The 12,291-nt window shown below is 44.0% G+C and overlaps 1 protein-coding gene and 1 long non-coding RNA gene across 3 annotated transcripts; both read left to right on the forward strand.

The window, feature by feature from the left end:
* Positions 1-1,090: 1,090 nt before the first annotated feature.
* LOC134206386 (uncharacterized) lies at positions 1,091-4,087 on the forward strand. Its single transcript, XM_062682088.1, has one exon. The coding sequence runs from the start codon at positions 1,091-1,093 to the stop codon at positions 4,085-4,087; it is 2,997 nt and encodes a 998-aa protein (XP_062538072.1).
* A 444-nt stretch (positions 4,088-4,531) lies between these two features.
* On the forward strand, positions 4,532-4,998 carry LOC134202710 (uncharacterized). 2 transcript variants are annotated; one of them, XR_009977339.1, is made up of 4 exons: positions 4,532-4,594; positions 4,646-4,718; positions 4,770-4,832; positions 4,892-4,998. It is a non-coding gene; the product is annotated as an uncharacterized LOC134202710 (long non-coding RNA). The 2 variants fall into 2 exon arrangements; XR_009977324.1 differs by having other exon boundaries at positions 4,533-4,718.
* Positions 4,999-12,291: the final 7,293 nt, after the last annotated feature.

Raw genomic sequence — 12,291 nt, forward strand, 5'->3', positions numbered from 1 at the left:
TACGTGAACACAAGGAAATGACGAAGCACTTCGATTGTACTCACTGCAACAAAAGCGGACACCGAGTGCGTGACTGCAATGCGTTCAAGCAGTTGCACGTCGACGATCGCTGGAGACGAGTGCGATTCTTGGGTCTGTGTCAGAACTGTTTATTCAGCCACGGAAGACGCGCGTGTCGCGGACGAAAGCTCTGTGACATCGGAGGGTGCCAATTCCGCCACCATCCGCTTCTGCACTCTTCTAGAGGTCCACCAAAGCCGTCGGAACTCACGATGCAGATAGCTGAAAATCATACTCATCGCCACCTGGCTTCTTCGACGCTATTTCGGATCATTCCAGTGACTGTACACGGAAGTAAAGGATCGATTGACACATTCGCCTTTCTCGATGAAGGTTCTGACCTGACGTTGGTAGAAAGTGATTTGGTTACCTCGCTCGGTGTGAAAGGTAATACCCTTCCTCTATGTCTACGGTGGACCGGGAATACATCTCGCGTAGAAAAAGGCTCGCAGCAGATTTCGATCGAGATCGCTGGAATCGGTCAACAAAAGCGGCATAAGCTGCTGAACGCAAGAACGGTAAACAACCTAGGACTCCCTGCTCAAAGTTTCCAGATAGAAGAAGCAGCTCAACTACACAAACACTTGAAAGGCATCCCTATTACTAGCTACCAGAACGCAGTGCCCAAGATCCTAATTGGGGTAGACAACTTGCGCCTGGCGCTGCCTTTGAAAGTACGGGAAGGTGAAGGATCAGCACCGGTGGCGGTTAAAACCAGACTTGGTTGGTGCGTCTACGGTCCACGAGGAAACAGCAAACAAGAATCCTACAGTTTCCACGTTTGTGAATGTTCCTGCGACGAAGCACTCCACGAGGCAGTGAAGGAATTTTCGCCGTTGAAGGAGTTGGCGCCCGACCGACAGAAATCGCGCTGACGAAAGAAGAGGAACGAGCACTCACTATTATGGAAGCTACTACTCGGCGAATAGGAAATCATTTCGAAACAGGCCTCATATGGAAGGAAGACCAGGTGGAATTCCCGAACAATTACTACATGGCAGTACGTCGACTAGAGTGTCTAGAACGCAGAATGGATCGCGATGCGGGACTGAAGGAGAATCTCCACCGGCAAATTCGCGAATACGAGGCAAAGGGCTACACGCACAAGGCTACGAAAGCAGAAATGGAAGCAGCAGATCCTAGAAGAGTGTGGTATCTTCCGGTTGGAGCGGTGATAAACCCCAAGAAGCCGGGGAAAGTCCGTATCATCTGGGACGCAGCGGCCAAGGTGGATGGCATATCCCTGAACAGCGCTCTTCTTAAAGGCCCCGATCAACTCTCTTCTCTTCCAGCCGTTCTTTTTCGCTTTCGGCTGTATGGAGTAGCACTTAGCTCGGATATCCAGGAAATGTTTCACCAGATCCGAATCCGTGAAGAAGACAAGAGCTCCCAGCGTTTTTTGTGGCGTGCCAAACCGTCCGAAAAGCCAACCGTCTACTTGATGGATGTCGCCACATTTGGCAGCACCTGTTCACCAGCTTCGGCACAATTCGTAAAAAATCGGAACGCTGAGCAACATCGAGAGCTTTATCCCGAAGCGACGAAAGCGATTGTCGACGACCACTACGTCGACGATTATCTGGCGAGTTTCAGTTCGGAAGAAGAGGCAGCAAAGATAGCAAGCGAAGTACGATACGTACACAATAACGGGGGATTCCAGCTACACAATTGGCGGTCGAACAGTGCTACGGTACTAGAGCGTCTGGGTGAAGTGCAACCTGAAACAGACAAGCAGCTAAACCTGGTAGATACAGCGAAATCCGAAAGGGTACTCGGAATGCTGTGGAGCCCTTCAACCGATGAACTGAGTTTTTCCACACAGATGAGCGAAGAGGTGCAAACGCTGATCCGTACAACGACACGGCCGACGAAGAGACAAATATTACGGTGCGTTATGACCCTATTCGATCCTTTGGGGCTGCTCTCTCCGTTTATCATACACGGCAAGGTCCTTATTCAAGACCTGTGGCGCGAAGGCACGGAGTGGGACGAGCAAGTCAGTGACATCGTCTTCGCAAAATGGGAGAGATGGGTACAGATGATCCAGTACATTGCCAGAGTCCGGATTCCCAGATGCTATTTCCGTCATGCCAACAAGAGGACGTACCGCAATTCCGAGATACACGTTTTCGTTGACGCTAGTGAGGTAGCATACTCTTGTGCAGTCTACCTGCGTACATTCGACAGAGTCGGAGATCCGCAGTGCTGCCTAATTGCAGGCAAATCAAAGGTCGCCCCGCTGAAGCCGTGGTCGATTCCCAGACTCGAACTGCAAGGGTGTGTCCTAGGTGTACGATGGTCGAAATTCGTCAGGGAAAACCACGATGTCCCCGTCTCCGACATAGTGTTTTGGACGGACTCCAGGACAGCACTGGCCTGGATCAAGTCAGATCCTAGAAATTATCGGCAATTCGTGTCCTTCAGAGTAAGTGAGATTCTGGAGCACACAACAGCAAGTCAGTGGCGATGGGTGCCATCATCGTCCAACCCAGCGGATGAAGCAACTAAATGGGGCAGTGGACCATACTTTCACCACGACAGCAAGTGGTTTCAGGGACCCGACTTTCTACGGCTTCCGGAACATGAGTGGCCCCGCTCGAAAGAGCCAGTGACTGCTACTAGTGACGAAATGCGTACGCCAGTTCTACATCACTGTTCATTTCAACCGGCGATTGATTTCGACAGGTTCTCATCCTGGGATCGCCTACAACGAGCAACAGCATACGCTCTCCGATTCATACACAATTCGGCCCAGAGGCGTACGAAATATACGGGACAACTGCAACAAGCAGAACTACGGGCAGCAGAGGAAACTATTTTTAGGTTGGCACAACGGGAATCATATCCAGATGAGATAGCAGCACTATCGAACAAAGCGCCGAACGAGACCGGGCAGGAGATCATCGGAAAGCATAGCTCCATCTACCGACTGATGCCAATCTTGGATAAACACGGCTTGTTACGAGAGCGCGGCAGGGTCGGCGCGGCAGAGGACGTCTGCTACGACGTGCGCCACCCCGTAATCCTACCGGGAAAACACCGAGTAACGGAGCTTCTTGTACATCGATACCACCACCACCTCCGCCATGGCAACGCAGAGACAGTTGTTAACGAACTTCGTCAGCGGTACACTATCCCTAGACTCCGCGTGGTGGTTAAGCAAGTCAGCCGTAACTGCGCTTATTGTAAAATCCGTCGGGCTAGGCCGGCGAACCCACCAATGGCACCACTTCCAGCTGCGCGCCTGGCACATCATGAACGAGCCTTCACGTATACCGGGGTGGACTACTTCGGACCACTGTTGGTGAAGTTGGGAAGATCCAACGTCAAACGATGGATCGCATTGTTTACATGCCTGACAGTGCGCGCCGTTCATCTTGAAGTCGCTTATACGTTATCCACAGAGTCCTGCATTTCCTGCGTCCGTCGATTCGTGGGTCGGCGGGGACCACCCGCCGAATTTTTCAGCGACAACGGAACAAATTTCCAAGGTGCCGATCGAGTGTTGCAGCACCAGATAAGCCAGGGACTGTCAGCAACGTTCACCAGTACCAACACAAAGTGGAACTTCATTCCGCCGGGAGCACCACATATGGGCGGGGCATGGGAACGCTTAGTGCAGTCAGTGAAAGCAGCGATGGGCGAAGCGTACTCCGAGGAGAAGCTGGATGACGAGGGGCTGCAGACACTGGTCGTGGAGGCGGAAAGTATAGTCAACTCAAGGCCTCTGACGTACTTACCACTTGAATCCGAGGAAGCAGAAGCACTCACTCCGAACCACTTTCTGTTGCTGAGTTCAAATGGAGTGAAGCATTCAATAACCCAAACCGAAGAGGGCCCGCGAAGTGAGCTGGTTCGCCGAAAAATTCTTGGGAGATCACACGAGCAAATCCGCACCAAGCTTGACGCTTTCTGGAAACGCTGGTTGGTAGAATACTTGCCGGTGATCCGTCGACAACCGAAATGGTTCGATGACACCAGAACGATGATCGCAGGAGACTTTGGTGATGGTCGCGGAACCATTTAAGCGTAATGGATGGGAACGCGGACGAATTGTACGTATGATTCCGAGTGCAGATGGGCAGCATCGACAAGCCGTCGTGAAGATAGGACAGAAGAGTCTGCTGAGGCCGGTGACAAGGCTGGCGTTACTAGACTTGGAGGAAAAACGTGAAGTTCCGGAAGGTTCCGGACTACACCGGGGAGACTGTTGACGCAGAAATGGTAAACTGGCCACCCTGCCACCGTCGTTTTTAAAGCGGCGCCGAACCTGTCAAAGCGGTGCGTTATTCGAAGTGACAGACGTCAACGAGTGACGGACGACCTGTCAAAACCATTTCCGGCCCTTCATTCTTTTTACAGTTTGCAGTAAAACAAAGTGCAGCTCGCGTGTGGAAAATAAAACCTTAACTAAAATAGGATAGCAGTAGTGCATAAGTAGTTTATAGTGAATAGTGTGTATTTTAGCCATATTCACACAGTGAAAGTTAAATACGTTGAGTTTGAGACGAGTTTATTAACTCAACCAATTGAGGTTAGTTTAGGTTAGTTTCTGAATTCAAGCCCTAATCATTGAATTCCTTAGTCCAGAGCATAGTTCGTTGTCCGAGTCCGCCGCCAGTCCGTTGATCCGTAGATACCTGAAAAGAGAAAGAAAAGTAAGAAGAAATTAAATAGAAATAATCAAATACTAAAACTAAATCGAATAGGTCTTGTCTCACGTGGACGTAAAATCGAACCGTAGGGTGCGCAAACAAAGGGCACACCGAATTGTAAGAGCATTCTTATACTATCATGAAATATTGTACTTACCATTTGAATTATATTGCAGTTGAAGCAACAACAACAACAACACCAATAATAATAACAACAGAATACAAATATCGTTCGCTATCAAAACGGCTCGCCTAATTATTTGACCCTACGACAGCCTTGACAAGCACCTTCTTTTATGCCACATTGGTCAGAATACTCGGAGCGGTGGGTGCAGTTGATCTCCAGAAATGTCAAATCAGAGACTAACCCGGAGACAAGCTGGCGGCCATTACCGCTCGCGGAAAACTGATAGAAAGCTCAAATGGCAGGAGACCTAACACTTTTTTCAGCCCAAGGCTAGCTCGTCTGTACCCCACCTAATATTTACATTTTACAAGGAACATTTGCGAAAATGGAATGTGATGATGATGATGGTTTGCATAAATTTATTAAAACATAGACCGAGCGTTCACTCAAAATTTCGATCAGCTGTTCGAGTCTGTTTCAAAAATGGCTTATTGTATCTGCTACACGAATATTTTTCTTTCGCGCTTGGTTTGTACCATTGGCGAACCCCGACCATTTATGGGTCCATCCAAGTAGATTTGAGTTAACTGGGCGCTAAACAGCGCATCAATAGGTTTGACAGATAAATCTTCAGAAGAAAGTTCGGTTCGAAGTCCGGACTTCCGAATTACGTTGGTGCTACGCTGACAATATCTTTTACTGGGCATAATAAGATCCGTGTAATCCGGTCGTTCTTTTCGCTCGCGCATTGGAAAGTTTCTTGCAAGTGTTTTATTTACATTTTTTTCTCGTTCGTTCTGCTTTCGCGTTGGCGTTTCGTCCGTCTGGTCCAGTCAAGATTTTTTATGTACAGGTTATCCGACTTCGTCAGTAGATGGAATACCAGCGCGGGAAACATACATTTTCAGTGCAAAACGTAAACAAACGAGCATCCAAGATGGCTGAGTTGTGGATATTGACAAGTCGGATAACCTGTACATAAAAAATTTGGTCCCAGTATGGAAGACACGGATCAACCTGATTACGTTATTACGTCGGCAATCCGCTGGCGAAAAATGGAAGAGCAGCAGTCGCAGCTGCCACAAGTGAAACCAGTTCGGATGGAGCAGTGCCCGCGGTTTTCATCAGAGACGAGCGCCGAAACTGCGTCCAAAGTTACGACAATTGTTCGCCAAAGGCCTGAACCTGCATTCCGGCTGTTCAGTAAACGCATCAAGGTGATGCCCACTAGAGGCCTGAATAAGAGAAACGCGGATAGAACTCCACCAACACTGCATTCAATCTTCTTTCAAAATTCAAAATGGCATAAAATCGAATTTGGCCGTTTTCAGTACATGAGCCAACATTTTGGCTGCTTCACAGGTCTCCTGCTCGATTAGCTGCTGCTTTTTGACGGTTCGATTGGCGGCACATACCTATCCGCGTTTTTTCATTCAGGCCTCTAATGCCCACGATCACAAGTCGGTCGAGTAGTTACTTGAGGTCCACAAATATGAGTTCTACACTATGACCTCCCCGGCACGAAGCGCGCTTTGCTGTGAGGGTTCATGACATGGTAAGAAAAAGCTCATCCATGAATTGGAAAGCAGTCATGAGCAAAAATCGTTCGCCACGACACGACGAGAAAGTATCGCGACCATCTTTGTCTCCGTCTCAGAAACTTCATCGTCCTGGATGTCAGCGAGTCATCCCCAACGGAAGCCTGGAAAGACTCTCCTTTCCAAAAAGATATCATCTCATCACCCTTCTCTCAGGGTTATGCAACCGTTTGAAAAGCGCGATTCACAGCCGGATTTTGAGTCGCGAACATCAATCTTCTTGCTCTAGGAACAGATTGGTTTCTGACGCGGTCGATCCACGTGTACCAACGAACCCGAGTTTCCAAGACGGCAAGAGTATGTCTCTAAAAATCTGCCATGGCCTTACTCGATGACGAGAAGGCGTTCGATAACGTATGGCATGACCTGGTTTAAAATTACAACGCTATAATGTTCCCAGCCTGGTAAAATAATCAACAATTACCGTCGGCAACATACTGGTCTCAATCAGCGAGTTCAATGCGCACAACATCGTCGCATGTGTGCCCCAGGGCAATATCCTCGGACCCTGCTGTTTAACCTGTTCACGTCCGACATGCCGGAACCTCCAGGGCGGCATTCTTTCTCGTTCACAGATGACACCTCCATCGTCTACCAAGGGTGATCAGAGCGTTGGTGAAAACTCCAACGAGGACTGAATGCCCTGACAGATATTTCACCAGCTGGAAGATCTGATCAATGCGGTCATTTCCCCACTCTTCTTCTTCTTCTTACATTACATCCCCACACTGGGACAGAGCCGCCTCGCAGCTTAGTGTTCATTAAGCACTTCCACAGTTGTTAACTGCGAGGTTTCGCGTTACATTTTGCATTCGTATATCATGAGGCTAACACGATGATAATTTATGCCCAGGGAAGTTGAGATAATTTCAATCCGAAATTGCCTAGAAAGCACCGGGAATCGAACCCAGCCACCCTCAGCATGGTCTTGCTTTGTAGCCGCGCGTTTTACCTCACGGCTAAGGAGGGCCCCCCCACTCTAAATCTCCCAAATATGTTCCGCCTGAGGATTGTACAATCACCCTCAATGGCACGACAGTGGAATGGGCCAATGAGGCCAGCTACCTTGGCTTGACCCTCGACAGCAAGCTTATTTTCCGGCAACAGGTTGACAAGACGGTGACGAAGTGTAACATTCTGTTAAAATTGCTGTACAACTGATCAACCGACGCGTCGCTTTTCATTGCCCCTGAAAAAATAGCTTGCTGTCTACAAGCAAATCAAGGGCAAGGGCACAAGGGCCGCTTTGAAAACCCATCACCTCAAACTCTATCGGGTCCAAAACAAATGCCTGCGGATGATTCTAACACCCTTCCAGAACAAGAACATCCGAGGTACATCCTCTGCCGGGATAAAACGCTACACAATTGTGAAGATCTTTAGGGATCGTTGTCTGGTATTACACCAACAGGCCATTTGGGATCTATTCCCAGCAAGGATGTGAAATTGTTTGTCCATGAAGTGTTAGTAGATTACCAATTTCAAATATAGGCTAAGCAGTGTTTTCTGTGAGCCACTTTGTAAATTAGGAAAATAACAAATTATTGAAATCCAATGTTACAGTGAACTCTCCTAACTCGATATTTTCCCTTACTCGATGAAATTCAAAGTCTCTTGAAACTAACATACTGCGTTCCCCGTAAGTCGATACATCTCTTACTGGATATCCTCTAGCTCGGATTTCCAGTGCATTTTCACCTCGCTAACTCGATGTTCTCAGAAACGGTTACATATGCGCAACATACACGGTCTGGGGCCATTTGGACGAATAGTTAAAAGTTTATTCTAATAGGGAGAGGAAAAGTGAGTAATAAGAAGTTGAGTGAGAAATTGAAGTGAAAACTCTCTACTTTCCAGTCATGATAAGCGAAAAGTTAGAAGAGGAAAGAAGACGTGTAAAGTAAGTGAAAGATAAGTGAGAAGTTATTAATTAGAAATGAGAAGTGAATTGATAGTTGAGAAGTCAGAAGTGCTAAGGAGAATTGACTAGTGAAGAGATGTGAGAAGTTAAAAGTGAGAAATGAGAAATGAGGTATTGAAGGAGAAATGAAAAGTGAGAAGTGGAATGAAAAGTGTGAAGTGAGAAGAAGTGAGCTTGCTTCATCCTTGTTACTCTTTCTTCTAATATCTTTTTTCCCATTTCCTTATCTTTCCCTTATTCTTATTCTTTCTTCCTTCTTCTCCTTCTTTCATTGTTAGAAAGAAGTTAGAAGAGGGAATTGAGAAGTGAGTAGCAAGAAGTACTATGTGAGAAGTGAGTAGTGACCAGAAAGAAGAGAGAAGTGAAAGGTGAAAAGTGAGGAGTGAGAGGTGAGGAATGGGAAGTGAAAAATGAGAAGGAGAAGAGAAGTGAAAATGAGAAAAGAGAACTGAGGACCAAAGAGTGAGAAGTGGAATGTGATAGAAGTGAGATATGAGAATTGAAAATTTGTGAAATTAGTCCTTATTTTTTCCAGTTTCCTTCCTTCTTCTTTTTGCTAAAAATCTTCTATCTTCTTTTTAGTACTATTTCGTTCTTTCTTCTTCCCTATTCCCTCTTCCTACTACTTTCTTTCTTCTTCCATTACCCTTTTCTTCATATTTCTTCCTTCTTTGTTTTACCTTCTATACTCTCCCGTTTTCATATTTCTTTCTCCTTTTGTCTATTCCTCCTATTCCTTCTTTCTCCTCCCTTCTTTATTTTTCCATCGGCACATCCGCCCCCCCCCTCCCCCATAAATCCGGCCCTGCACACATCTCACTACTAAGACCACTACCATTCTCACTCATCGCACTCACTTCGAAAATTCCATTTCACTTCTCAGTTCTTACTTTTGCAGTGTTGAGAACTCACTCATATGAGTAAAACCTCACTCATTGCCATTTTTTCCGTGAGTACTACGCGAGTTACTCACGACCTGTGAACTACAAGTGAGCAAACAGTTTTGCTCACTCACGAGTGAGAATTTTTGCTTATGAGTAATCCAATAAGATTAGTTTTTTCATCCACAATGTAGATGTCGTTTTGGCCAATTCTGGTAGTTTAAGAGTACGTAAACATTGGTATGAATTTATGAAAAAAGCTAAAGAATTTGTCAAATTATACGAATAAGAAATTGCTAATATATTGGGAGTTACTATCAACATGTTAATTAATTGCATAATAATAAATTTCGAAATGTAGTGCAGGATTGTTACGACTCATGGATTTTGCATATGGCGCGGCTTTAGTTCGGTGAAAATTAAATAAATAAAATTATGGATCTAAAATAATTGAGAATAAATGTGTTAGTTAATGTTGAGATATAATTTACGTATGAAATCAATGTATATATATTTGCATTTTTCGTACAGCGATATATTCACTAAAGACGATTTTAATAGAAGGCTGAGACTCATTGTGGTTAATACCAATTGACGAATAAAGATAATGGTTGTGTGTTTTGTGCAATGGGCTTGTTAGTGCGTAGGTTTGAGTTTGTGTTTGTGGTGTGTGAGTGTGCGCGCGTGTGTTTGTGTTTGTTTATGTGTCGCGTGTTTGGGTATGTTTGTGTTTGCGTGCGTGTATTTGTGTGTGCTGTGTGTGTGTTTTGCGCGCATGTGTTTATGCAGCTGAAATTTATTATATTGTTTAAACTCTATGCAAGTTTGTCTTTCAATTCATAATCTAGACAAATTACATAAATTGTTGTAGGGGAAAGATGGCTTATGCAAATTTTAACTAAAAATTTAATAACAGTAATATAAAGAACATACAAAACAGTCACCATATCTTCAAAGCGAAGGTTGTCATACTAATGGCGATTTGTTCAGATTCACCACTTTATTTTGGTACAAGTGTGCATTAAGGCAAATTAGAATGGTATCAAGAATACTAAATTACCAATAAAGTCTATATGGCGCTATGGTGTCACAAAGAAGCAAAGTAGTAGAGACATTTGAGAGGTGTCTCAACGTATGATGATAATAAATTGACTGTCGAAATAAAGTGTAGGTAGGTAGGTAGATAGGTGGTGGCTCTTATATCAATAACATTTGCAAATTGAACACTTTTGGGTTAATTTGTGTCGTTTTAACACTGCTGAAAAATCTCAAAATTTTGTTACTAATTTGGGTGCAAGGAACGAATTTAAGGAGTGGTAATCCTAATATGCTAGAAATCGATGATTTCTGAGTTTGGAAATAATGTTTTTAAAAATGTAATTCAAATAGTTGAACTATTCGAAAAATACTGTAGAAATGATCAATTAAGAGTCGAAATCTTGGTCGAAATACATATACATATCTTTATACGAAAATACATTGACAAAACTAGAAAATATACAGATCTCCATTTTTTTAATTACATTAAAGGAAGATCCATATCTGTAACGCAAAAATTGGGCATTTTCAACCCTTCTCCTATGTCACACTTTTGTATGAAAATCTGAAAATTTTGTAGGATCGTCACACTTCGACCAACCCCTCCCTTAAGCGTTACGTAATGTGTGGACGCCTCATGTTAAATTTAGCCGAAAATGATTTTTTCTTTGTAAAAGTGCTAAACATTAAAAGCGGCAACTTTAGTTCTCATGCTGCACTGCACGAACAGGTACAAAATAATAATATACTTACGGCATGATACGATCATTTAGTTCGAATTTGACTCATTTATAAATTATTTATTTAATAATACTTGATATACTACATTTATAGTAAAACAATTAGCTATACAATCACATTTTAAAACTCGGCTTCGAAAAATGAATAAAACTTGAACCACAGACTAAAAAACATAATACATTGAACATTCATTCATCAAATCCATCGTCGTTCAAACACTAACGACATCTGTTGACTTCAGCTAGCTCTAATCAGAACGGTAGGTAGTGAGCAAACGTCAAAATAGAGTAAATTCGATGCAACATGATGGATCGATTGGCCAACTAAGATTATTTGAATTGACCAGTAAATCAGTGAACGATGGAAATTTGTCGGTTGAGTCTGTTTGTCTGTGCTTGAACTAAATGATGAACCACATCTGGTGATCAGAAATTTATTGGAAAATTTAAAAAAATTTGACTGTAATGCATGTCCCTTCCAGCTATTTTATGTTCGTAGTCTACGCACCCCAAACACAAACACACACCAAAATACAAACACGCAACTAAACACAAACACGCACCCAAAACATGAACACGCAATCAAACACAAACACGCACCTAAACACAAACACGCACCCAAAATACAAACACGCACCCAAAACATAAACACACAACTAAACACAAACACGCAACTAAAGACAAGCACGCACCTAAATACAAACACGCAACTAAACACAAACACGCACCCAAAACATGAACACGCAACTAAACACAAACACGCACCTAAACACAAACACGCACCCAAAATACAAACACGCACCCAAAACATAAACACACAACTAAACACAAACACGCAACTAAATACAAACACGCGCCTAAATACAAACACGCAACTAAACACAAATACGCACCTAAAACATAAACACAAACCAACACAAACACACCCAAAACATAAACACAAACGCGCACCAAAATACAAACACGTAACTAAACACAAACACGCACCCAAAACATAAACACGCAACTAAACACAAGCACGCACCTAAACACAAACACGCACCCAAAATACAAACACGCACCCAAAACATAAACACACAACTAAACACAAACACGCAACTAAAGACAAGCACGCACCTAAATACAAACACGCATCTAAACACAAACACGCACCCAAAACATGAACACTATAAACACAAACACGCATCTAAAAAACACGCACCCAAAACACAAACCTGTACACGTATATTTCATGATCTTCAATTGAGTAAAATTCGCATTTTCAATTATTG

The sequence above is a fragment of the Armigeres subalbatus genome, chromosome 1 (genome assembly GCF_024139115.2).
Source record: "Armigeres subalbatus isolate Guangzhou_Male chromosome 1, GZ_Asu_2, whole genome shotgun sequence".
Lineage (NCBI taxonomy): Eukaryota > Metazoa > Arthropoda > Insecta > Diptera > Culicidae > Armigeres > Armigeres subalbatus.

What these genes read in the sequence shown, in the direction of transcription:
- LOC134206386 (XM_062682088.1), top strand. Translation starts at nt 1,091, where the DNA reads ATGGATCGCGATGCGGGACTGAAGGAGAATCTCCACCGGCAAATTCGC.